This window comes from Lissotriton vulgaris, chromosome 9 (assembly GCF_964263255.1).
Source record: "Lissotriton vulgaris chromosome 9, aLisVul1.2, whole genome shotgun sequence".
Taxonomy (NCBI): domain Eukaryota; kingdom Metazoa; phylum Chordata; class Amphibia; order Caudata; family Salamandridae; genus Lissotriton; species Lissotriton vulgaris.
This window is the reverse complement of record NC_141697.1, coordinates 895,558,258-895,584,887: the sequence shown is the minus strand read 5'-3', so window position 1 is coordinate 895,584,887 and position 26,630 is coordinate 895,558,258. Positions and strand designations below refer to the sequence as shown.

At 41.7% G+C, this 26,630-nt stretch overlaps 1 protein-coding gene across 2 annotated transcripts in view; it reads right to left on the bottom strand.

The window, feature by feature from the left end:
• Positions 1–26,630, bottom strand: part of LOC147692459 (mitogen-activated protein kinase kinase kinase kinase 5-like) — a 742,536-nt gene that overhangs the window by 130,288 nt on the left and 585,618 nt on the right. For both annotated transcript variants that reach the window (XM_086938659.1, XM_086938658.1), the window contains exons 23-24: positions 10,122–10,182; positions 5,978–6,083 (exon numbers count right to left, since the gene is read on the bottom strand). In XM_086938659.1, the coding sequence (XP_086794785.1) occupies positions 5,978–6,083; positions 10,122–10,182 (167 nt within the window). The remainder of the gene's footprint in view (positions 1–5,977; positions 6,084–10,121; positions 10,183–26,630) is intronic.

Genomic DNA, 26,630 nt, shown 5'->3' with positions numbered 1-26,630 from the left:
CTAGGTTCGTTTGTTAAACCTTAGGTCAAACCTGGGTAGCAGTGGCTTGGAGCAGTCAGGCTTAAAGCAAGAAACAATTATAAAGCATTTAGAAGTTCTAAGACAATGAAATAAGAAAGTCACACAGCATGAAAGAAATCTGATACCAATTTACAAAAATAGATCTTATTTTTATAAAGTTTTAGACACCAAAACAAAAACAATCAACTTGAGGGTTCCGGAGATGAAGATTTTAAAGCAAAACGCAAATCACAGTAGGTAACTACCGTGGTTAGCGGAAATTTTGTAAAATGTTTGAAGAATTGTTTTTGGGTACTCCTGCTCACTTTGGTTGACCAAATCTATCAGGTGGCAAGTCAATGGAGTTGTAGGACAGTTATCTCGCCACCAAAGCACTCTCCAGTCCAGTGCCAGGCTCTAAGGGAGAACCACCATAGACTTCAAAGGAGTGGTCCTGAAGCAAGGAATAGATGATTCTGAAGATACTGTAGACTGCTGAGGATGCTGTTAGGTTAACACCACGGTCTTAGTGGGGCATCTTTGGCCACAGGGGTTGATGTCCTTTGAAGTCCTGGTGAGTCGAGCAAAAGTCCAGTTGTACTGAAATACATGTTCTCTGGTGACAACAAAATGAATGGTTCCCTTTGGCGTGGGCTAGTGTCCTCCATGGGCTACAAAACTGCACTCTGATGATCCAGCAGACTCGGGTGAGACTTCTGAGCATTGGCACTTGGTCTCTCATTCTGCACGTTGGCGGTCAGTGGTGATCAAGCGATTGTGACTACTAACTTGCCAAGGCAGGCTTCTTCAACTTTTGTGGCCCTGGTGTGTTGACAGGATGTCAGCCATCTGACTATTGGAGTTCACCTCTCCTGTTTGGTGCTTGAGAGAGACTTTTCCTTGAGTCAGGCACCACCAGTACATTTATCTCTTTCATAGCCCAAGGATAAGCAGGTGCAGTCCATTCTTTGTTGCAGCCTCTCTTGCCAAGTCCAGGGAACAGCAGGGCAGTCCTTATTCACTACTCTCTCCAGTCCAGACATGATCTGAGGTCCATGTGCCAGTGGTGCCATATTTATGCCCAGAAAGTGCCCTTGGGAGATGTGGCAGCTACTAGCTGTATAGACTACCAGTGTTGATGATGACTTCCTGTGAAGTGGGGCAACTACCTAGCCCAAAATGCAATACTCTGTCCACTACCAAGATGGCAGGACCCCACTCTTGGTTTGTGGAGTTAGGTAACTCACCTTAGAGGTGCGCCTACCTGAGGGCTACACGCCCATAAAAAAACGTTTTGGCAACCATTTTCCCCTCTGTGTTCTCAATGCCAATCTGTCTACCAGGACAAAAGAGTAGCCTTTCTAGTGTGTGTTCAGAACCTGCCCCTCAACAGTGGCTTTCCCTTTGAAGCCCGCCTTTTGGCTCACACTCTGTGTGGCTTCCTGGCAGGGAGAGGTATTCCAACAGCAGGATTCAATTGTTTCCTTTCATGGGAGTTGTTTACACCTCACCTCAGGAGGTCAGAAAGCTGTCATGTGGCCAGCATCTGCGAACGGCCCCTGGAAAATGTGGGCAACAGAGTGGAAACTTTTTAAAGACCCTTTTCACTTAAAAGTTACATTCAATTCTGCTTGGGCATGAAGTAGGGTTTAATTTAATAATTATTTTGATGCCTTGAAGTATCAACTTTAGTAGTCCTATTCAGCTGTTAGAACAGCTGAGTTGTCAGTGTATAACAGTGGTCTACTAGCCTTTCCACAGAAAAAACGACAATGTGGAGTTTTTGCTCTTAGGTCGTATAAAAATACATGTCCTACTTTTCAATATAGAGCACCCTGACCTAGAACTCAATAGGCGTGCTGTAGGGGTGACTTATATATATATATATATATATATATATATATATATATATATATATATATATATATATATATATAATAAAAAGGAAGGTCTGAACCTTGTCATTAATTTAAATGGTAAAGTTGAGTAAGCAGTTTGATACTGCCCTATTAACAGGGACGGACCGTAGCGGGCACCGGGCATTTCCCCGGTGTGCCGGAGGGGTGGGGGCCAGTGATGTGCATGTGGGGGCCATTTTTGTCAAAGGGGACTGGTTTTGCAGCAGTGTTGCTATATAGGCCCCCTGTAACAATAGCGGGTGCAATGCTTCTTGTTAGCACCCCTGCTCCCAGGGCCGGTCAAGCAGCCATCTGTCAGGTGTTTCTGTTCCCTTCCTACTAGACTACAGTGGCAGGCTGGGAGTCATGTTTTACTTTGTCACACTCAAGGTGGCCCAATAGGGGCTGCAGCTTCTACGGGACACTTTACCTTACGGGTCCTGGCTACCCCATGTGCAATACACAAAGGACTTATAAGCAAGTTAACATGCCAATTTGGTACAAGCCAATCCAAAATATATATTTAGGGTTAGAGCACAGGCACTGAGGTCTGAATGCACTCTAAAAGTCGGAAAACCAGCAGCACCAGTCCCAAACGTTTGGGGTGATCATGGAAAAAGAGGCATTTCCTTACAGTTTGCACATGAGTAGCCACTGTGGCATGATGTATGGTGAGGACTATATCCCGACATATAAATGTGCACACCAGAGGGAGTATGTGTGTTGAACATGTGCTGAGATTGTTTAGCTAGTTTTTTTTATTAGTTTTCAGTAGAACGCTGTCTGTGTGATGATTGTTAGTTGTTGACTTGTTTACCAATGAGCCTGCTAAGGCTGAAGATGATTTACCAGAACTGATACAGGTCAGCCCAAGAGACAGCAGAACTTAAAGTAGTGTGACATTTTGACACATGAGAGCCAAGAGCAGCACATAATTTCTTGAGTAAATTCAACATGCCAGACTTTTCCCAGTCCTCCTTCTGTAGCGTGGCTCACATATATTCTCCATATTAGATTCAACTCCTTAGGTTGATATCTTGTTCTCGAGGTGCACCTTGCCACACTTTTCTGTTAAAACATGAATGTCCTATATGTCCATGTGTGATAGGCACTGATGCTCTGTTGTCTGTACAGTAAGTTCCAGGGTCGTACATGAAGAACGTAATGCCACTGTTTTCCTTTCTTTCTGTGCTTTTTAGGAGACACTTCATTTTAGCTAGACAAAACCAAATGAGCTGCTCTGCACCTCTGCCAAAGTTTGATAAGGTCAGTCATTTACTATATAGACAGTTTTTGTGCTAAAGCTCTTTGAGAGGAGCATTTTCATGCTGGGAACTATCACGGAATCGCTGCAGACTGTGACTGAGATGCAGCCCTGCTGACCCTGACTTCTAACCTGCTAACCAAGAGAACCTGAGCATTGCGACCAGTTTCCTGACATCTGAGACCAAGATAGGGGGGGGGGTTAGGCTATTCCGATTGATCTGGCAGAATAATGCTACCCCTATGCTGTCTTTAGTATAGTGACAGATTCAGAGAGTAGTCAAACATTAACGACAATTAACTTAGCTGAATTGTTCATTTTTTCTACCATTCTAACAATGCTGATTTCAGTAACAAGTCTCATCTTTCTAATAATTGCAGCTTACGCTTTTTATTCAATAATATGATAATTTCAATAAATCTGTAAAAATGCCTTGTTGTATCTTCCTTGTATTTACCTGGGGTGTGCAAGAGTGACCAAACGAAAGGGTGGATCTGTTTCCAAGGAATCCTTGGAAATCAGAGTGTCATGTTCGATGTTGCCAACAACATCTGTTAATCTGGTTGGTTTAGGGATTAGATGCAGTAAGAGTTAGCCAAAACCCACCTGCACTCATTGATTGTATATATGGACAAAGTTCCTATACTGTCAGGTTTGTGTTAGTCCTGCTATATTTGTAGAAACCGTATAACACTTCTTCCTCAGGAAGAATAATACCCCAAGAAGGTGCCACTTGCCCCATGCCTGAAAGACTGATGACAGTTTCAGAATGCCAAAATAATATTCTTTATGCAATCTTGGTTTCCCTGTGTTGCCAGTTATGTTAAGTGATGAGGGACATAGTATCTGATAGACTATTTAAGAGGGACATGAATTGTGGCAACCCCATTGCACTGACGGACTTTAGCAATATACTTTTCAAGATCTAGTAAGTCTGAGTAACTGTAATATCCAGGTGCCAGTGAGTTAAAGGGATTTAAATTAGAAGTGGCAAGCAAGTGTTGAACCTGATTGGAATGTGTGAGAGGAAAATGCTTATGCAGGTGGCTCATGAGTACTACATGACCCGTTGGCCATCTGGTTCACGTCTACATTGTTATTTATCCAAGTGGGTAGCACATAAGTCTCGATATTCCAATTTACTTTGTGAGAGTCCAATGGACAGATTCCAAGAAGTAGGGGGTGTTTGGGGTTTTGGCAATTATTTTAACCAGTTCACTTTGAAAGATGTGTTCGAATTTAGTTTAGATGTTTTGGGGGTTTAATGGAGTGCTATACCTCTCATTCTAGGGAGTGAGGGAGAATGGGATATATTTCACCTTCTCTACAAAAAAGTTAGTTAGCTCTTCTCATCTCTCATTTGAAATGTTGCTCATTTTCTGATTTAGGAAGTGTGTATTGGATCACAATTTGAATGTACATTTTTAATATTTATTTGTTTTAGCTCTGAGATGAGTTAGGTTCTCAAAAGAGGGATTTTGATGTCAAATTCCTTCAAGGACCCTAGGTATTTTCCTGCATGCATTCATTCTTTTGAAAACCATTGTACGGATCTTCTAACTTTCTGTCTATTAAGTATTTTTTGGACAAATGGGTCCATGATTCGTGTATTGGAGTTAAGTCCATTGATCTTTTGCTATACAAGAATGTCTTGCAGCATCTGTGCCACTTCTGAGGAGAGCTTGGTGGAATCCATGTTCCTTAAATCCCTCAAAAAGTGTTTTGATCTTCTGGACTACTAAGTCATGATCATTTTGAGAAGTGGAGATAGAAAAGGAGGACGAGGTGGTCGGACCAGTTGTACTGAATTGGAATGTTGGTCTTGATCCTACTTTGTTTTGCTATAGGCAGGTCTGGGGTTGCACATTTTGCGTGGGTGGGAGTTGTGCACAGTTGATTTAGACTATTGTCATATAAAAATGCAGGTAGAATATATGTGGAGTATTCTCTTCTGTCACCCCATTCAGATTAAAGCTTCCAAGTAAGATTTTGCTGTTTAAATTGATGACGGTCTTAGCGATGAGTTCTATATATTGTTCCTTAAAGACTTTACTATCTTTAGAGGATGGTAGATGATATATAGCAAAACACGATCAGGGTCAGTCATTTCTACTGCTGTTGAGAGCCTTTGAAAGTTGGAGAACTGGTCATTGATCTGGAGTATCTCACATCTATTGCTGATCTGATGAATCACTGCTAACCTCAACAACTTTCTCTGTTTTAGTCAGGTGGATGATAGAGTATTCCAAAGGGCATGTACACCCACAACTGGTTGAAGTGATTAATTCAGCTAGGTCTCAGTGAAGAAGACAATATCTAGATTATTTGAAGTAGTTAAGTCTGCTGTTCCAATGCGTAGTTATGCAGCAGGCTTGTGAGGGTGCGGTCTGTGGTGTTACTGGAAGGGCTGGTTAGAGTTTTTATTTCAATCAAAATTAACTGAGTAATTTGTTTCATGGTGCTCGAAATAACAGGATTGGTGTGGAATTCTTGAGGGATGTTCTGGGGCTGATTAAAATTCTGGGATTAGGCTTTCAATGTACTTCTTGGAAAGATACTTTTACATGCTCTTACATCTTTGTTCCCAGTTGCTGCAAGGCCTATGTTCATAGCAGAGCACTCTATTGTGCTGTTTTGTTATATATGTGTGCAACTTCATAGATGTTTTCTTCTGAGGGGCAATCAGGGAGTTTTCATTTTCAGTAGTGCAATTAATTAGTGAAAGCGTTTCTCTAATTTTCTCTTATACCTAGCACATCCTGCTAGGTAGACAGAGTGGCTCATGCTATCATTAGAGGCTCAGTACGGTCTGTACCTGGGCAGTAGCCGATGTGTGGAGATGTGAACCATGGACCGGTGCTCCTTCTTCGCCTGCTCGTACAGGCCCAGGAGACTGTGAGAATGCAGCTGAGATGCCTTCCCTGTTAAAAACAGAGAGAACAATAGGAAAGGGTGAGGAGCATAATGCCTGACTAAACATTAGGAGATCATAGAGGCAAAAGACACTTTCTTCACAAAGAAAACTACTAAGGTATTTTGTGGTACCACAGTAACTTTTTGACTTAGCAGTCACAGGTTAGTCTTCCTGTGTATCTCTTCTGAACCAATTTCCTCCTCCCAGCTTATGTTCTTTATTTAGATTACATTTGCAAAATCCTGCCTAAGTTCCCTTGTTGGAGGCTTTGCCAGCCTCCTCATGTTCTTTTAGCAAGCTTTCTCTGGCATAGGCTCCTATGCTTTGTTACCTATGTGTTTTTACATCACTCTCCTCTGCAGCCCTTTGTCAGTGTTGTTTCGACGCTCCAAGCTCCAATATTTGTGCTACTTAAAGAAGCTTCATAGAAGGATACTACTTTCTGGTCACTAATCTTGATTCCACTGCTCTTTTTAAGGTCTTTCTCCATACTCTTACCTACAGTCTTCTGTGTCATCCAGTGCTTCCTTTGAGCTGGTGGTTGCTGAAGGGGGCCACCAGCACTCATTATGGGAACCAGCACTTTATTTTTCCTTATCGTGCATTTCCAGAGAACATGAGATATGATAAACACACAAAGGGGAAAGAAGGAGGAAGAGAAAGGCTGCAAAACCATAACAAAGGGTAAAAAACAGGATTCTACAGGAGTTAGGTAAAGGGAAGGGGTGTCTGATAGTGATTTATAGAAACATGACACAGATTAGAGACTCTATATATATATATATATATATATATATATATATATATATATATATATATATATATATATATATATATATATATATATAGGTCCTGTGCACATGTTTCAGAGTGGTAGGTTCCTATGTCAGAACCAAACAGTTAGGTAAAGTTCATTGAAAGAGCGTAATAAAAAGTCGAGATCCAGCGATGCATGAAGAGTGATTTATAGTTCAATCTTGATCAGTACATGTGAAAGTGAAACTATCCGACACGTGTTTTGTCACATCGTGTGAAGGATGTGATTCTTCAGGGCTTACGTTTTCTATGGTGCGATGGAGGGACACAAGTCCGGTGAGAATTCCAAACCGGCTGCGACGTGTGGGTGAAAAGGATCAAAACCGTGGAGAAATGCGATTCCCGTTGGGCCAGCAGGGGAAGACTAAGGACGGGTGTGTCCAAAGTATACGATCTAAGTAAAGTTTCTGGAGCAAGGTGTGCAGGTCTCTCGAAATCTTGGTGGTGGATCAGATTAGAGACTACGCGGTCTCATTATTCAGCCTGCAGACATTTCTTAGCGCTGACCGTGACTTCTGAGCAGAGCTTAAAACACTGGCGTTCATTCTTTTACAAATTAAGCAATGGTACCATCTCCATCTTTCTTTCATGCTGTGTACTCAACTCTTATCCCTCTCAAGAAGATCATGTCTTATGACCTTATCTTGTTTCTGTCTTGCACCACACCACTTTCTCTCCTCTTCTCTCCAGGATAAGTTTTTAATACTTAAATTGTGGATTAATAATTTTTTTATTATATTTTAGTTACAGTCTGCTAGGTTTGTAGGTGTCTAGGCTGAGAAGTTAATTAAGTAATAATTAATTAATTATCATCACTTAATTATATAATTGTTTTAAATATATAAATTATATGGAATAATTATTTTTAAGCTATATTTTAGGTGTGGGCTGATAGGTTTGTAGCAGCAAAGGGAGGGAGGTTTCTAATTAATTGAATAACAATTATTTATCAATTGCTAATTAATTATTTTATTGAATATTAATTATGCAAATTGAAAAATATTTTTATTACATATATCTTTTAAGTTAATTGATCATTTTCATATTAAGAGTTTCATTTTTGTTCTACATTTGTGGTGTTACTATGAATGTATGTGTTTGAAATGAAATACATTCTCTACTCCTATTTAGACTGCAGTAGGAACAGTAAAATTACCCTCTTTGTAATTCAACATTTTCCCTACTGATGCGCTGACTGGAGTGGGAATAGTAAATCTTACCGCTCCAAAATCCAACGCCTTCCCAATTGTTTCACAGACTGGTTTGGGAATAGTGAATTTCACCCCTCCAAAGTCCAACCCTTTTCCTACTTTTGCACAAATTGGAGTGGGAATAGTAAGTACATTTTACCCCTCCTAAGTCTAACACTTCCACTAGAGTTGCGCTGTTTGGTGTAGGAATAGCATATCATATCCCTCCAAAATCCAAAGTTTTCCCTACTGTTGCACAGACTGGAGTGGGAATAGTACATTTTTGATTAAATAGAATTATAGCATTATTTGTTTATATTTTACAATATTTGTTTCTATTTTTACATTTATTTTAAGGTTTACAGTATTTTTGTAAATTTTGTTAGATTTTTAAAAATTTTATGAATTCTGAACGAATTCAATGAATGTATGTTTAGTACAAATATATATATAGATGTATCTTTCCATATTATTAAATGTAACATAAAACAATTAATGTAGTGTAAAATAAATAGTTTTTTTATTAATTTTAGATTTTTCATAGTATTACATTTAAAATATAAATAAATAAATTTAATGTAAAGTATTTTTTTATTGATTATGTTCCATTATATGTATATATATATATATGTGTGTTTATATATTAACATATAATATTAAATAATATATATTTTTAATTTACATTATATTAAAATGTATCTATTAAAATATTCGGGGGCTGATTAGCATGGCCCCCGGGAATGCACAAAGTGACAGGCACCACACGGTGCCTGCCACGTTGTACATGCCAATGCAGGGGGATACCATAGGTACCCCCATGTGCACCCCCCAAAATACCTGGGGGCCTGCTACAGGCCCCCAATGTCAGGGACCGCATGCCTTTCCGTGGCAGCAATGCCGCCGCGAAAAGGCAAATGCCCACATGTATCCTAATATGGATGGCGATGTCTACCAGACACTGCCACCATATTAAAACCTTTTCCGCGCAGTCCACTCATCGACCGGGCTGAAAACCGGCGGACGGTCTTTCTGTACGACGGGGTACCCCCCGGTGGGGGGTAATTGGGTGGCGGATGGTGGAATATGGTGGGCAGATCACCACCGCCATGCGAGCGGTGGCGATCCACCTGCCATTGTATCCGACCCCTTAGTATTTACTACTTTAAACTCTATTTATGTTAAAAAATGCATGTTCTTTATTTTTGGATGATATTAGTATCAACAATATTTTTTCCTTATTTTTTTTGTACTTACCATTATAAATATAGGATCACAATAATGTGGTAAATTATATTTTTGACATGATATTTTTGTCAACTATATTGTTTATCATGATATTGTGTCAGTGATCCCTACACACGGTTCACCTGACTTCTCTTTTCTCAATAACACACCTTCGTCCGTCCTCATCTTTCAACTCTTACTTTCCACTTTTGCTTATTTAAACAGCGCTTTCATGTCTTCCTTTCACTGCTCCATGACCTAGTCTCATGACAGCAACAGGTATTATCCCCTACCTTTAGTAAACCTTCCCCACCCATCACTTTTTACTTACCTTTATCCTTTCCTGTTGAATCTCTTCTCCCCTTATGTCGCTTTTGTTTCTTTCCCATTTTGCTTTTCTTCCCAGGTTCATTTTTGTTCGCTTCTCATGTAGTCTCTCTTTCCCAATTTCTTCTCGCTTCTCCTCTTTACTCAAACTCCTCTCTCCTTTTTTCTATTTGCGCGGCACCTTTCCTTTCACTTTCCTTTGCATTGTCTTCCTGTCTTCTCTTACATTACTCTTTCTCCTTGCTAAGTTTTTTTTCCTTTCCTTGCTTCATTATATTATTCCTACCTCCTCGATCTCTTTCTCCTCTCTCCTTGTGAACTCTCCTCTTTGTCTCTCTTTGTTCTGTCAGTTCCACTCTTCACAATTCTAACACTCACAGTCTTGTCTCTCAGTGTTCCATTTATACAACTATATTCTTTCCTTTGTTTTTCCTTTTATTAGCTGTTCTTACTATTTCACATATTCTTACTCAATCTCTTTGTCTTACCTGAAATGGACATCAACATGTTGCTGATACAGTAAACCCAGGAGGTTTTGCCAGAATAGATCTATAATACAAACAAATACAGAAGGAACAACATGAATGGGTTGAGGTTGTGTGGTTGTTTCATAACATGCACTCCAATGCACACATAAGCCCAAATACTATCTAAGAAGGTCAGCGGTCTTTTTAGATCAATTCTCCAGTATCCTCAGAAAGCACTGAGGCTTCCTTCTGGTCTGAACCTGTCACCCCTCAAAAAGGTCTGAACTTGTCACCCCTCAAAAAGGTATAGAACCAAGTAACGTTAACCCTACCCAGGTGCAAAGTGATTTTGTACCAATATTTGCTTTGTAACAAAACAGTGCAAAAACAATATTTAAATTATCCATCTAGAGCAATAAAATTGTAGTTGCACCAGGTAGTTGATTAAAATAATATTTCTAGGGATCACTCAGGGCAAATATTGATGTATAATTGCACTTGCCCAGTGTAGCTTTACACAGTTTGGTCACTGACCAACAATGATTGCCTTACACAACCATGGTTGGTTGGACCTTCAACTACTTTAAACTTCCTGAAAGATTTCAGATATTTGGACAGGTGTGTTTGTAAAATACTATATACACAATGACTTCATAAACAGGTTGTCTGCTCAAGCAAACCTCCCAGGGGTCATGTGGGGTTTTAGACAGTTTTCAAGGCCTGAAATGAATAAGGAAATAATGTTTTGGCCTTTCATGCCACCTGCTGAAGACAGAATTAAGGGCCAGATTTATCCAAATTTTGTGTTGGTCTTGCACCACGCAAGGTAATGCAAAACCTAGATGATATTTATCAAGCCACCTAAAGCCACCTTGCCTGGCTTGGAAAGTCTGGAGTAACAGAAGGCAGCACAAGTCGCTGCCTTGCATTACTCTACCTGGTGGGGGTGTTACCTGGGTGGAGCATGGGTGTTCCCATGCATCCCCTAATGTTTTCTGATGCATGCTGAGACTTACCAACACTGATAGACCTGGGAATTAATCAGGATTTGATGCCATCTGAACAGAGGCACACCAAGGAGAAATATATTTATTTCTCCTCGTTGTGCACTGAATTATGCAGCACACTTAGAAAAAGGAATATGTCTCTAAAGATTGCGTTTGTGCAGAAACGTGTCCCTTACTGCACAAAAACTATCCTGCCGGTACTGCAGGCACCCTTGCTCCGAGGCTCAAGGGGTGCCTGTGTTGGCAGTAGGCTGCTAATTGTGTAGGCAGAGGCTAGAAGTGCACCAGATTTTGATAGATACAGTGCATTCCTGTCATCTCCCTCGAGAAATACTGCTCTGGCTTTTGGTGCTGTCTGCTGAAGAGAGAATTTAGGGGCATATTTACAAGGGAATGGTGAAGGGTGGCGTGAAGCAAACATTGTTAACGCCACGCTGTGCCATTCTGAAAATGATGAGATGCTTCGTATTCCCCTAGTGCTGCTGCTAAATCTAGCTGCCTAGTGCCAACGCTTGCAACCTTGCGTCACAGTGGAAGGGTATCTGCGTTGGGTGGAATGATTGTTTATGTGCAGGAAGGTGTCCCTTCCTGAACAAACAATCCAGAATGGCAAATTGTAGCTTCTATGAGTTCAGCCTTGTTCAGCACAAATAGAAGTTGCAAATCGTCATATTTAAAATTATTGTTTATGTGCAAGAAGGTACATCTTCCTGCACATGAATAATCATTCATACCGATTTGCTGTTTGTATGTGTGCTGCACAATGCAGTACACATAGAAACGGAAGGAGAAATTAGGCATGTCTCCTCTTTTCACCATCTTAAGACCAGGTTTTCCCTGGTCTTAATTTTGGCACTGCCTCTGAGAGAGCGCAAATTTGAATAGAAATTATGTATAGGGCATATTTACAAGCACATCATATAACGTAGGAATGAAATGTATATCGTAACGTGAAGTTGACGCTTATAGCATATAGATAACCGATATAATCCAAAGTAATATAGGAAATATAACTGTATTCACTTTAGAACATGTATTAGATTTAAAAGGCCCGTATACGTAGTGGGCTGATGTAGAAATGTATAGAAATGCTTACGAAATGTAGAACGTGCAAAGTAGAATCCATGTACGTGTGTAACTTTGAACGGAGAAATGGAGAAATGTAACGTGAAGAAATGCGTAGAATGTATAACACGATATAGCGAATGAGAATTTAAAGTTATACCCTATGTAGTTTGTATTCTATGATGATGCATTCACTTATATTCTATGTAAAGGATTTGTTAAATACGAATATATAAATGTGTGTTAAAGGTTACACTGTGAAGAAGGCTTTTTTAAGAATGTTAGAAAGGTTTAGGTCATTTGTGATTTTAACCTGACTGACCAAGGGTTCGCAGGAGTGTAGTCCGCTGCATGTAATTTAGTGGGCTCACAGGAGTCGTGAATAGCCTTGGTGTGAACATGAGAGCCAAGAAGTCTAGCACTTGTTAGATTTAAGGTGACAACGCTGGACGAGGTTTATGGCCTGAACGTGATAAGAAGCGCTTGGAATTTGAGACTTGTTTTTGAATGACCATTCACAGGACCTAGAAGGGTCAAAGAATTTCAGTTGTAAGTTAAAGTCTTGTTTAAGTTCATATGACTCTTGATTTGAAAGTGTCAGTTGAAGTCGCCAGTAAGAAGATGAAGATGACATCTAAAGAAGAAAGGTCAACTTAACGGATGGCGAAAAAGATGAAGAAATGGACGGAGCTGGAGGATGACATCAACGGGGAAAGTCCGTGGTGGGCGTCAAGGGGCGTTCCACCCACACTGCGATTGTGTATTTTAGGGACAGCACCCCGGGGATAAGATAGCAATTAGCTCAGAGCGTAAGAGAGCAGTAGGCCGAGGACCCTTAGAGAGCGGATGGGTAGGCAGCAAGGGTACTGCTTCTTAAACGTAAGTTACCTTTAGAGGCTAAGAGAGTTTGATCTTCTTCGGAAGTCAAACTGCTGACACCTTTTTAGGCTAGGAACTTGCGAAGTAGGGATGTCACATAGCATAGAGCAGGGACAGATTTAACTTGATACTTTTCTCTTTCTGTAGACGACGCAAAGGAACCACTTCACATCGAAACTTTAAATTGCTGATATTGAAATTGATATTGTATTCTTTTTGTATACGTTTTGAGATTTATCCTGAAAGGATTGTATATCGATATAAAAATTTGACTTTTATATAAAACTTTCAAAACTTTATTAGTTGTAAGTGGTTCTTCCGAGTGGCGTCAGTTTATGGGGTTTGTCTAACCTATGAGAGGGTTGTCTTTTACTCAATGACAGATACTAGCGGTCCAAAATAGATGAATGAGATAAGTAATTAATTGGATCATAAATTGATATCAAAATCTCATTCCCCGCAGTTGGTAGCAGAGGATGGTTATCTTCTTGAGGAAGACGACCTAGGCCAGGTTTAGTTTACCCCAAGGTCCCTAGTCATCGACGACCAGAAGAAGAATTGCAGCCGAAGACGGTGCTGACGGTGCGACGAGAGAAAAGCAGCAGAGTCGGTCGAGAGTGAGTATAAGGGTCATGCGTTGTAAGATTGCGGTGGTTTTTGTTGTTCCTGTGTTGTAATGTCAAGCGGAGTTGAATGCCTGTAGTGTGATTGAGGGAAGGTTGTGAGCGCGCGCAACCGGATGAAATCTTAAGCTCCAGGGAAGGACTTAAGTGGTTCGGGTGTATCGAACACCCAGAGTAATTTGTCTACCATTGAAAGGGGGTCATGAGGTACCATTAATTTCCCGACAGACCGATGATAGGGGGAGCGTAAGAGTGAGTGAATGAGTAACGGACGCTGGTCGTACGTTTACTGTGTGTAAGTAACCTATCAGTTGAGGCGATCGTCTGACCGTAAGAGGGAAGACGTTTCGTCAGTTGAGGTGACAATTACAGTTAGACTGTGGCCGTACAGTCAGAGAAAAGTGATCGCTTGGACGGAAGTAGTCATTTTTCAATGTATGAATGAAAACGCATGCGAAATCGTGAGACGAATTGAAGATCGAGGAGAACTGCTGCAAGAGGGAACGAGTGACGTCAGCATAGAACCGTGCTGAGATTGGTTAGTTTGTCAGACGTCAGTGGAGAGTCGCACTGAGATAGGCCGATTAGCAAGAGCCGCGTAGGGATTGGTTGTTGGTTGTCATTCGGGACGTAAACAAGGAAGAGTAAGAGGAAAATCGTAAAGTATCAAAAATGAAGTGTTTTAAGAGTTTAAGAGCACTCTTTAGGAGGAATAGAAGAAACTTATATGCTGGAGAGGAAGCTCCACCAGAAGGCACACCAGCTTATTATATGGCAGTGAATGTAGGCTTGCACTCGATATTATGGATTTCCGAGTGGAATAAGCTAACTGAAGGGAATAAGGAATTGACGTTTCCGAGATTCGGAACATTTAAGTTAGATGTGTTGAACGAACTAAAAGCAGTAATGCTTGCAACAAGACCTCTACCGAGGCCAACACAGTTCGAAGCACTTAGTGTATGGTTTAGAACAGCACACGAAAAGAGCGTAAAGAGGCGTCAAGAAAGAGTGAGAAGATCGGTAAAAGCAGTGCAGGATGCTAAATGGGACGATGAAGCCAAAAAATGGAGGGTACAAAAAATAGAAGCAGATAAACTATACCCGATGCTAGAAGTTACGGGAGAAAAGAAACCTCTAGAAGAAGATGAGGAAAGCGAGACAGAAGAGGACCTGATAGAGAGGCTATTAACGGATAGACCACCTCCGTACAGCGGAGGGGCCGCAAGTCCTATATTACCACAAGAGGACGGAGCTAGATGGGGGGAATATAAATCGATCCCAGTAACAGAGTGGGATGCCAGGAAAGAGGAGGAAATACCTCAATCTAGTTCCGAACAGAGAGTAGTGGGAAGATTCGTGGTCCAGAAAATGCCAGAAACGCAATATGCAAGATCGTACCAAATGCCAGATGCTCTACAAGTACCGGTTACCATAGGCCCTATTGTGTCAATCTACAACCCAGAAGGGGTCCAGCAGGAGGAACAGGCACGATGGGACAGGGAAAGAGCAGAGATGGAGAATAGGAATACCATGATGAATCCTCAGAGACAGAGATTAGCACCAATGAGTCGGAGTACTCTATTAGATGCAGCAACAGGTCCCTGGGTAGAACAAAGGGGGCAAAGAGGGCCAATGGACTTAAGAGGACCAAAACCGAAATCCCATAAGGAATTAAGGGAATACCTGAAAGAATGGGATACCGCCGAAGAGGCTCGGAATAAAAGCTTAGAAACAGGAGCAGAGTGGAGAGATCAGGATAATCGGATCCTCTCTCATTGTGGAGCTGGCGAAAGCAGCCCGGAGTGGGAGAGAGGGAGTCAGGAAAGCAGAGGAAATAATTGCCCTACTATTAGCGGCAATAGGCAAATGTGCGACGACAGGAGTACAGGGTGTGGCGAAGTGCCTCGCGTCACCTTTAGTGAAGGAGAACGAAGGACGCAGGAGTACCGAAATACTTTCAGGTGCACTCACCATACCCCGGGTGAAACGGTGCAACATTGGAATCACGGGAACATGGAGAGTCGTGAAGGGTCTCGCCATGCATCCGGTGATCATGAGCGAAGTCATGAGAATATAGGGAGTCGCGAAACGTCTCGCCATACTTCTGGTGATCAGGATCGAGATCGCGGGAGCATGGGGAGCCATGAAGGACCTTATCGGTTATTGAGCGACACCAGACAGCAAGCGAGTTACAGTGATTTAGAACATAACGGTGGATCCTATCTCATATCTGGAGAAACCGAGCCGAAAAGACGGAATGTAGGGATGGGGGATGGAGCAATGTTCCACCACACCCCGCGGGAAGATGGAAAGGCTTGGGATCTAGAGAGATGGGAACAAAGGGATGGAAAGAAAACTCCTCATAACTCACCTGTGTTTAGGCGTAGGGCGCACAGTGGAGGTGAGAGAGGTATGAGCGAACCACCTAGGACTGACATACTGAGAGCTGAAATAAAAGCAAGACGGATTGATGTAATGAGCCTAAAATCAGACTTAGATGAAATAATTGACGGCACAGTGGCAATAGAAAGATTAGAGTTGTACGCACCAGATGAAATATTGTTTTTATCAAAGGATGTTACTCGGAAAGCAAGGGCAGCTCATGAAAAACTATCTGAATTAGCGGAAAAGTATATGATAGACATGTCACGAACCAAAGCTTTACAGCCCAATCATAGGCTGAATTGCACAGATCTAGATCTGGATGAACGTAGAACGATTGGATTAAGAGTACACATACGGGAACTAGTCATGTGTATCAGAATATGGAGAGATCTGGATAGATGGGAGGAAAAATGGTCTAAGAGGGGATCTGTCAGAAGAAGTGCAATTGCGAAGTCCCAGGACACAGACCTAATGCGAATGGAAGCTTTCCCTTTGCGAGAAATCGCGAACGGAAACTACGTTCACGTACCCTGGAGTAGGGGGGATTTGGCGGCATTTACCAATTCCTTCCCAAAGCTCAGAGAGAATCCCGTTGAGTGGTACAAGCAGGTAGAGAGGTTCGTGAAGATCTCTAAGGTGTTATGGATCGATTTGAACACATTGTTCGATATCGTAGTACCCGGAGATTTGTGGACAGCATGCAAGCTTAGCATTGAATGGCCTACGTGTGAGCCTCCGAGAGATAACCGGACAAATGGTCCGTCAGATAGAGTCATGGAGAAATACGAAAGAGTAATAACATGGCTGAAAGAGAAGGTGCCAGTACAAGACATAGACTGGGTTAAGATAGATCGAACAACTCAAGAACCCAAAGAGACAGTTCACGAGTTCTATGAGAGGCTACTGAAAGCATTTAAACAATATAGTGGGTTAGACGTAATGGATCCTAAGGACATAGGACAGTTTGTGTCGAAGTTTGTTTTAGGATTGAGACCAGACATAAGCCTGATGATACAACAGCATCTGATCTGTTGGCAGAATAAACCTTTAGATGAAATTTTGAGGTATGCAAGGTACTGTAGCGACGAAATAGACTCAAAAGCAAAGAAACTCAAGGAAAAATTAATGCTGGTACAAATGCAAGCAGCTGGAAAGGGTGGACAGCGGCAACAGGGAATAGGAACGCAAGCAAAGAAACAGAATAATCAGAGCAGAGATGAGGAAGAAAGACCGAGACCGAGAATGGATATCGCGACACTGAAAAAGACAACGAGGTGTCATCAGTGTAACGAAGTGGGACATTGGAGACGCGAGTGTCCTTACAATGTTGAGACAGGGGAATTAGAACAAGAGGAGGAAGAGGTACAGAATAACGTGGTTAAGGGAGCCGCAGCCCCGAAGGGAAAATTTATCAAAGGGGGGACTCAGACTCCTCGAGCCCCGTTTCCTCAACCGCCTCGAATCACAAACGGAGGGAAAACCTATAGACAAATGCCATTGTTTGTAGGAGGAGAAGAATGCTATTACGTTGATCCTCTTACAGGGCAACGAATGAATAGGGAGGAGGATTGTACTCTAGGTGCAGCCCTGGAAGTAGATCAAAGAGGACCATACGTAGAGGCTGAAGTAGCTGGATGTCCTACAACCTTTTTGGTGGATACAGGGGCCACCCGATCCACGTTGAGATCAGCGGTAGTCCCAGGTCTGCCAATATCGGGAGAGACGATTCAGGTGGTAGGAGTCGCAAACAAGAGGATGACTAATCCTCTGACCGAACCAGTGTCAGTAAAAATAGGGAATTACAGTGACGAACATCAGTTTGTGATCTGTGATTCTAGCCCTGTGTGTTTGTTAGGAAGAGATCTATTGTGTAAACTGAATTGCACAATACATTGCACACCTGAAGGAGTAGAAGTGCAGACCAATGATGAGGATGCTGATTTTAAAATTGTAAACTCGCAAGAGTGCGTGGAACTATATCCTACCTTAACAGTGGAGGAACTTCCACAGGATTTGAGGGAGAAAGTGTCAGCTGAGGTGTGGGATTTTACTGGAGAAGAAATAGGACTGATTAAAGGAGTGGAACCAGTAAAGATCTTGGTAAGACCCAATGCTGAGTATCCAAGAACTCCACAATACAAGTTGACTCCAGAGACGATTGCAGGAATAAAGCCTGTGATCGAATCTATGATTAAACAGGGAATACTGAAGGAAATCGTGGGTAGTCCATGTAACTCCCCGATTATGGGTTTGCAGAAGCCTAGTGGAAAATACAGAATAGTGCAGGATCTTCGAAAGATTAATAACATAGTTGTCTCATGTTGTCCAGTGGTACCGAATCCATCAGTGATATTATTTCAGATACCGTTCCAAGCTGAATGGTTTACAGTGATAGATTTGTGCCAGGCTTTCTTTTCGATACCTTTAGGTGAAGAGAGCCAGTATCTTTTCGCTTTTAAGCTGGAAGATCGCGTCTTAACATGGTGTCGTATCCCTCAGGGGTATACAGAAAGCCCATCGATCTTTAACCAGCTATTAAAAAGAAATCTTGAAAGTCTAGTACTGCCTAAGAATTCGGTTCTAGTCCAGTACATAGACGACCTCCTAGTTGCGTCAGAAACTGAGGAAGCTTGCAGAGAAGACACCATAACCTTGTTAAATCACTTGGCCGAGAACGGACACAAGGTGTCTCCAAGCAAATTGCAATATTGCATGACTGAGGTGCAATACTTGGGCCATAGGATTGAAAAGGGAAAGCGGAAGGTGTCTCCAGACAGAATAGAGGCGATCATGAAAATGAACGCGCCTACAACACAAAGAGAAGTCAGGATGTTTCTAGGTATGGTCGGTTATTGTCGGCAGTGGATAGCCAATTTCTCACTGAAGGCAAAACCTTTGTTGCAACTGACGCATAAAGGAGTAAGTGATCCGGTACCATGGGACAAAGATTGTTTGATGGCGTTTTTGCAGCTGAGGGAGGACTTATGTCGTGCCCCGGCCTTAGGAATGCCTGATTACACAAAACCATTTTTGCTTTACTGCTGCGAAAGAGAGGGATGCGCGTTAGCAGTTTTAGCTCAGATCCACGGAGATGCGCGCAGGCCAGTGGCGTATTTCTCGGCTACATTAGATCCAGTAGCCGCAGCGTTGCCCGGATGTCTAAAATCCGTAGCTGCAACGGGTGTCAGCATTGAACGTTCTGAAAGCGTAGTCATGGGTCATCAGTTAGAGGTATACGTACCGCATTCTGTAGAATTGTTAATGACCAGGACTAAGACTCAGCATCTGACAAATAGCAGGCTCACACGCTACGAGCAAGTCATACTGGCTGCCGAGAATGTGACCCTAAAAAGATGCTCCGTCTTGAATCCTGCAACCTTGATGCCACTTCCAAATGCGATAGATGATGAAGTTTGTACAGACCATGATTGCCTTGATGTGACTGAACTATGCACCAAACCGAGACCCGATATTGTGGATGAACCATTGACTGACCCAGATGAAATTTTCTTTGTTGATGGTTCATGTGTAAGAGACAATATCGGTCAGCTGAGAGCAGCTTATGCAGTTTGCACAATTACGAGAGTAATAGAAGCCGCTTGCCTGGAAGGAGTACACTCCGCTCAGGTAGCTGAAATTGTTGCTTTGACTCGTGCTTGCTTAGCGGGCGACAAACTTCGAGTCACCATATACACCGATAGCCAGTATGGTTTCGGGGTAGTTCATGATTACGGGCAGTTATGGTCTCAAAGAGGTTACATGACCTCCTCGGGTTCTCCCATTAGGAATGGGGAATTCGTGAGACTTTTGTTAGAAGCATTGCAAGGCCCATCAGCTATTGCAGTGGTTAAATGTGCAGCGCATACAAAGAACGTTGACTTTGTGTCACTAGGTAACCGCTATGCGGATGAAGTAGCGCGTTACTGCGCAGAACAGGGATATTCTCACACTGATGCAAAAGTGGGGGGAATCCAAGAGAAAAATGAATTGACAATGTTGTTGGATACTGTAGATACATGGGATGAATTAAGAAGTGTTCAGGAGAATGCACCAGATGATGAGAAAAAGAGTTGGGAAACAGCGGGTTGTTCCAGAAGCGAGATGAATTTCTGGATCTCCGCCGATGGGAGAGCAGTCTTACCAAATGAACTTGTTAGTCCAATGGCAAGGAAATTGCATGGATCAGCACACATAGGTAGAGATGCTATGGTGAGAGTATTCAGACAAACGTGGTTTAATCCAAAGTTTAGAGTAGCGGCAGAAGCAGTGTGTCAGAGATGTACGATCTGTCAGCAACTAAATGTGGGCAAGAGAACACCAGTTACATTGAGTCATATTGGGAGGTCTGGGGGGCCTTTCAATAGAATGCAGCTTGATTTCATAGAAATGCCTAAATGCAATAGACTCAGATACGTTTTAGTGATTGTTTGTATATTTTCTAGATGGGTTGAGGCTTACCCTACACGTAGATGTGATACACTTACAGTAGCAAAATTGTTACTTAGAGAGTTAATACCGAGGTTTGGGGTGCCATCCTCTTTGGAATCGGACAGAGGAACTCATTTTAACAGCGAAATAGTGAAGATGCTATGTTCAGCTTTGAGTATCGATCAGAAACTTCATTGCAGCTATCGACCAGAAGCTTCAGGGATTGTAGAGCAAATCAACAGCACGATAAAGTCCAGACTTGCCAAAGTTTGTTCAGCAACATCCCTGAGTTGGCCAGACGCACTTCCAGTGGTTCTTATGAGCATACGTAGCACACCAGATAGAAAAACAGGTCTCTCTCCACATGAAGTGCTAATGGGGAGAGCCATGAGATTGCCATCGGTTCCGACTGCAGCTCTAGTGAACATCACAGACGATTTGATCTTGGACTACTGTAAGGGACTATCTGATGCCGTTAATTCTGTGTCCCTCCAGGTCCAGGCTGCAGAGGTTCCATCAGCACAAGATTTGTGCCATGACCTGAGTCCGGGAGACTGGGTCCTGGTGAAGAAGCATGTCAGAAAGAGCTGCTTAGACGTGCGCTGGAGAGGACCGTTTCAAGTCATACTTGTGACGAATACCGCAGTAAAGTGTGGAGGCCTGCCAAACTGGATACACGCCTCACACACCCGAAGAGTGCCAACACCTCTAGAAGAAACAGCTCCTCTCTCGGATGAGAATCCGGCGGAAAGCGGAGAAGCCATAGAGGGGGAAAGCCAAGCTGTGGAGGTGATCGAAGAGGCTGAGATTGAGACGGAACAGGTCGACGAAGGTCAGGACATTAGTGAGACCGAAGTCGCCTCAGGAGAAGAAAGTAATTGGGAGTCCGACACAGATATCGAACAAACTGAGAGTGACCAAGAGACAGGTCCAAGAACAAGGAGCAGAAGGACAAAGAGAGACGAAGCCAGTTGGCCGGAGAGAAGGAAAGGGCCAAGCTCGGAAGAAAAGCAAGAAAGAACTCTTGTCCCGATTGCTGAAGAATCGGATCAGGAAGAGGAAACTACAGACTCAGGAACTGAAAGTCCAAGGAGATCGAGAAGGGTACGTGTGCCCTGCAGAAGGTACGCCACCCCAGAGTGGACTTATCTAGCAGATGTCTTGGGGACAGAAATCTGGGAGAGTGAAGAAAGTGAAAGTAATCGATCACGATCCATTTGTGGCAGTAGAGATATGGATGTTGACGCCTGGACTCGAGACTGAGGGATTACTGACTTTCACACTTCCAATACCCCCATATTTGAGTCAAATTCAAGATCTAGTGCTAAATAGATTACAGTTTCCGACCTTTGGTCATCAAATTCCAGAGGAGGAAGAAAAAGTCATTCGTTTTGAATTATTAGAAATTGTTGTGAAAGCTGCAGGTGCGAGAATTATTGTTGATGCATAAAAGACTTTTGTATATAAGCTATAAAGAAGAAGATAACCTAGCGCCGAGTGGAAAGAAGAACAAAATTAGGGATTACATTTAAAGGACGGAGAAGGGTTAGGGTTGTCTGTTGCTAAAGAAGAAAAGACATTGTTGCGAAAAAGAGACTTTGTTGATAAAAAGCACTTTACTGAGAAAGCAAATAAAGCAAACAAAGACTGGAGAGAAAAACTTTTTCGCAAAAGAAGGAGCTACGCTGTTTTGATAACATGGAGAACGGAAACCCAAACCGAAAAGCTAGATGTATAATAGGTACACTAATAGCAGTAGTAATTTTTCTTATAATTACAGTAGTGACAATATCATACATAATAGGACATGAAAGCGATAAAGAAACAGCAGATGTACAGCCTGTAACGACTTTGAAACCTGCTCTTGTAGGGAAGAACGAGGAGAGCAATGTGATCCGTGAAAAGGCGTTACTAGCAGATGAAGCTCGTAGGTTACATGTAGACGAGTCACAAGGAAACTTTAGGTCAAATGCATATGCTAAACTATTGTACGAGTATATCGATGCCATGGAGGCCAAGGATTGCTACGTTTGTATGCAATTGCCGGCTTCTGTAGACGAAGGCATTAGATATCATCATCTCCCATTGACTTATGGGATAACATGTAGTTTACTGCTTAGTATATTTTATGGTAGGGAAGGATTTGAGTACTACTTTTCAAATTATGATTCGGTACTGCCTGAAGTTCCGAATTATAAACAAATGAATAAGTGGGACTATTACAAAAAGGAGGATAGATTAGCCAAATTCTTTCTTCCATGGGATACACTAGATACATCATATGCACGCAGAAATAATCTAACTTGCAAAGTGTCAGAGGTTGAGAAGAAGTTCATAGGACAAGTAGATGATAGATACAGAAGGCAGAAGATTCTGAAAATGTCAGGACAATGGAAAACGGATTGGACCGAAGAAGAAAAGGCACATAAAAAGAAAGGTAGCAATGGTCCAATAGCGTTGGATAGAACGCAAAAACGAAAGTTATGTTTAACTCGAAGCAAGACATATTACGAGAATGTATTTGTAGGTGAAGTAAATTGTGAACATGCTTTTAGATTAGAATACTATACGAAAGATTTTATGAAAGGAATGCAGGCTATTCCGAATGTGTATTTTGTATGCGGAAGGAATGCCTATGTAAAACTACCAGACAATTGGTATGGTTCGTGTTACTTGGCAATTGTCTTCCCCAAAATATATCATGCAAAGGATGTGGCGATAATAGAAGGAAAGGCTTCGAGGAGAGCGAAAAGGGAAGTAGGAGACGCAGAAGTAGTAGGAGATGTATTTGGAGCAATGTTTCCTATGTTAGGTTTAATACTTAACGATGTTAAGATCAGGAGACTAGCTACAGTTGTGGATAGATTATCTGCAAGTACTGCAAGATCATTAATGTTAGTAGAAGGCGAGATGCAGTCGATTAGAGCAATGGTTCTTCAGAACCGACTTGCTTTAGATGTACTGCTAGCAAAAGAAGGCGGAGTTTGTAAGGCTTTGAAGGTTCAGGAATGTTGTACTTATATTCCTGATAATTCAAAACCACTTGAGAAGGTCATACAGAACATTACACAAATTCATAAGGAGATCGAAGATTTATCGAAAATAAATGTTTGGGAAAAAGTTGGTCATGGAGTAGGAAAGGTTGGGAGTTGGTTTGCCAACCTTGGTAAAAGCATAGTATGGTACATAATAAAGCCTGTATTGATAGTATTAATTTGTATAATCACCTTGTTAGGTTTAGTAAAATTATATAAATGGTATAGGTCGAACCGGTTACAACGAACAATGAGAGAGCAAGAAAGGAGATTAGCTGCTTTACAAGATCAACAGTACAAAAGTTTAAGAGCTCTCGAAACGATGAAAAGAGGGAATATTGTAACTAGTTCTGTTTAGAGATGTTATTCAAATTGCATTTAGTGATGACTCCTAGAAGTCATCAAAGGGGGGACTGAGAGAGCGCAAATTTGAATAGAAATTATGTATAGGGCATATTTACAAGCACATCATATAACGTAGGAATGAAATGTATATCGTAACGTGAAGTTGACGCTTATAGCATATAGATAACCGATATAATCCAAAGTAATATAGGAAATATAACTGTATTCACTTTAGAACATGTATTAGATTTAAAAGGCCCGTATACGTAGTGGGCTGATGTAGAAATGTATAGAAATGCTTACGAAATGTAGAACGTGCAAAGTAGAATCCATGTACGTGTGTAACTTTGAACGGAGAAATGGAGAAATGTAACGTGAAGAAATGCGTAGAATGTATAACACGATATAGCGAATGAGAATTTAAAGTTATACCCTATGTAGTTTGTATTCTATGATGATGCATTCACTTATATTCTATGTAAAGGATTTGTTAAATACGAATATATAAATGTGTGTTAAAGGTTACACTGTGAAGAAGGCTTTTTTAAGAATGTTAGAAAGGTTTAGGTCATTTGTGATTTTAACCTGACTGACCAAGGGTTCGCAGGAGTGTAGTCCGCTGCATGTAATTTAGTGGGCTCACAGGAGTCGTGAATAGCCTTGGTGTGAACATGAGAGCCAAGAAGTCTAGCACTTGTTAGATTTAAGGTGACAACGCTGGACGAGGTTTATGGCCTGAACGTGATAAGAAGCGCTTGGAATTTGAGACTTGTTTTTGAATGACCATTCACAGGACCTAGAAGGGTCAAAGAATTTCAGTTGTAAGTTAAAGTCTTGTTTAAGTTCATATGACTCTTGATTTGAAAGTGTCAGTTGAAGTCGCCAGTAAGAAGATGAAGATGACATCTAAAGAAGAAAGGTCAACTTAACGGATGGCGAAAAAGATGAAGAAATGGACGGAGCTGGAGGATGACATCAACGGGGAAAGTCCGTGGTGGGCGTCAAGGGGCGTTCCACCCACACTGCGATTGTGTATTTTAGGGACAGCACCCCGGGGATAAGATAGCAATTAGCTCAGAGCGTAAGAGAGCAGTAGGCCGAGGACCCTTAGAGAGCGGATGGGTAGGCAGCAAGGGTACTGCTTCTTAAACTTAAGTTACCTTTAGAGGCTAAGAGAGTTTGATCTTCTTCGGAAGTCAAACTGCTGACACCTTTTTAGGGTAGGAACTTGCGAAGTAGGGATGTCACATAGCATAGAGCAGGGACAGATTTAACTTGATACTTTTCTCTTTCTGTAGACGACGCAAAGGAACCACTTCACATCGAAACTTTAAATTGCTGATATTGAAATTGATATTGTATTCTTTTTGTATACGTTTTGAGATTTATCCTGAAAGGATTGTATATCGATATAAAAATTTGACTTTTATATAAAACTTTCAAAACTTTATTAGTTGTAAGTGGTTCTTCCGAGTGGCGTCAGTTTATGGGGTTTGTCTAACCTATGAGAGGGTTGTCTTTTACTCAATGACAGATACTAGCGGTCCAAAATAGATGAATGAGATAAGTAATTAATTGGATCATAAATTGATATCAAAATCTCATTCCCCGCACCTCCTATTTACACCAAGGGTGCCCTTCCAGTACATACCACTTTGCTAGACTAACTCTTAAACTTTCCTACTTTGTATGTGTTCTTTACAGTGCATCACACATTCAAAGCTGGAAAAGATTAGAGAAATAAAAGCATTTCTCTTTTATGGCTCCAACAACAAAACAGCATATTTGTGTTATGGAAAATGATGTCTACTTTTTTTAGTAGATAGAGCTTTGCAACCAAAACCTTGGGTGGGTGCATGAGAATGTCCATGTACCACCCATGGAACACCTCCTTGACTATGCTTTGTATTGCTTTCAGATACCTTTCTAGCGCAAACGCTGCCTTGTACATAAGGCACCTTTTCATGCTATGTTTAGCGTGAAAGGGGCGTGCAGTGGGTGTTGTGGTGGGCGTTCCACCGCAACAACCACTGTATTTGATGCTGCCCCCTATGTACAAGGGTGGCGTACATAGGAGGCAGCGCCAAAATTACAACCAGGAAAACTCTGGTCTTAAGGTAGCAAAACAAGGAGAAATGCATTATTTCTCCTTGTTTTTGCTTTTTCTATGTATGCTGCCTCGTGCAGCACACACGGAAAACGCAAAATGCCATGGTTTGTTTATGTACAGAAAGGTGTCCCTTCCTGTACACAAACAAACGTTTTCTAAAATGCCATTTTGTAACTTACATGTGTGCTGCATGAAGCAGCACACATGAAAGTTACAAAATGGCATTTTAGGATTGTTTGTGTGCAGGAAAGGACAACTTCCTACACATAACCAATCCTCTCCTGCACACAGACACCCTTGCACTCTGGTGCAAGGGTGCCTGCGGTGGTGTTAAATTGTGAAAATGAGCGCCATCGCAGGGGGAAACGCAAGGCTGCACCACATTCTTGTAAATATGGGGCAGCCTTGCGTTTCCATAGTGGCAGAAGCGTTGTTAAGCCCTGGAGGCCAACGACACTTCGTCGTACATATGGCCCTCAGGATTTATAGAACAACAACTAATCAAGGTATGTAAGCACCATAATCTATTCTTATCAGATTTTATTATGCATAGGACATTGATTATAAAGGATGCTTTCAAATTTCTAATATGATAAGATAAATGGGGTAGAGATACAAATGAACTTTTGACTATTAAAAATCAAAGCTCTAGC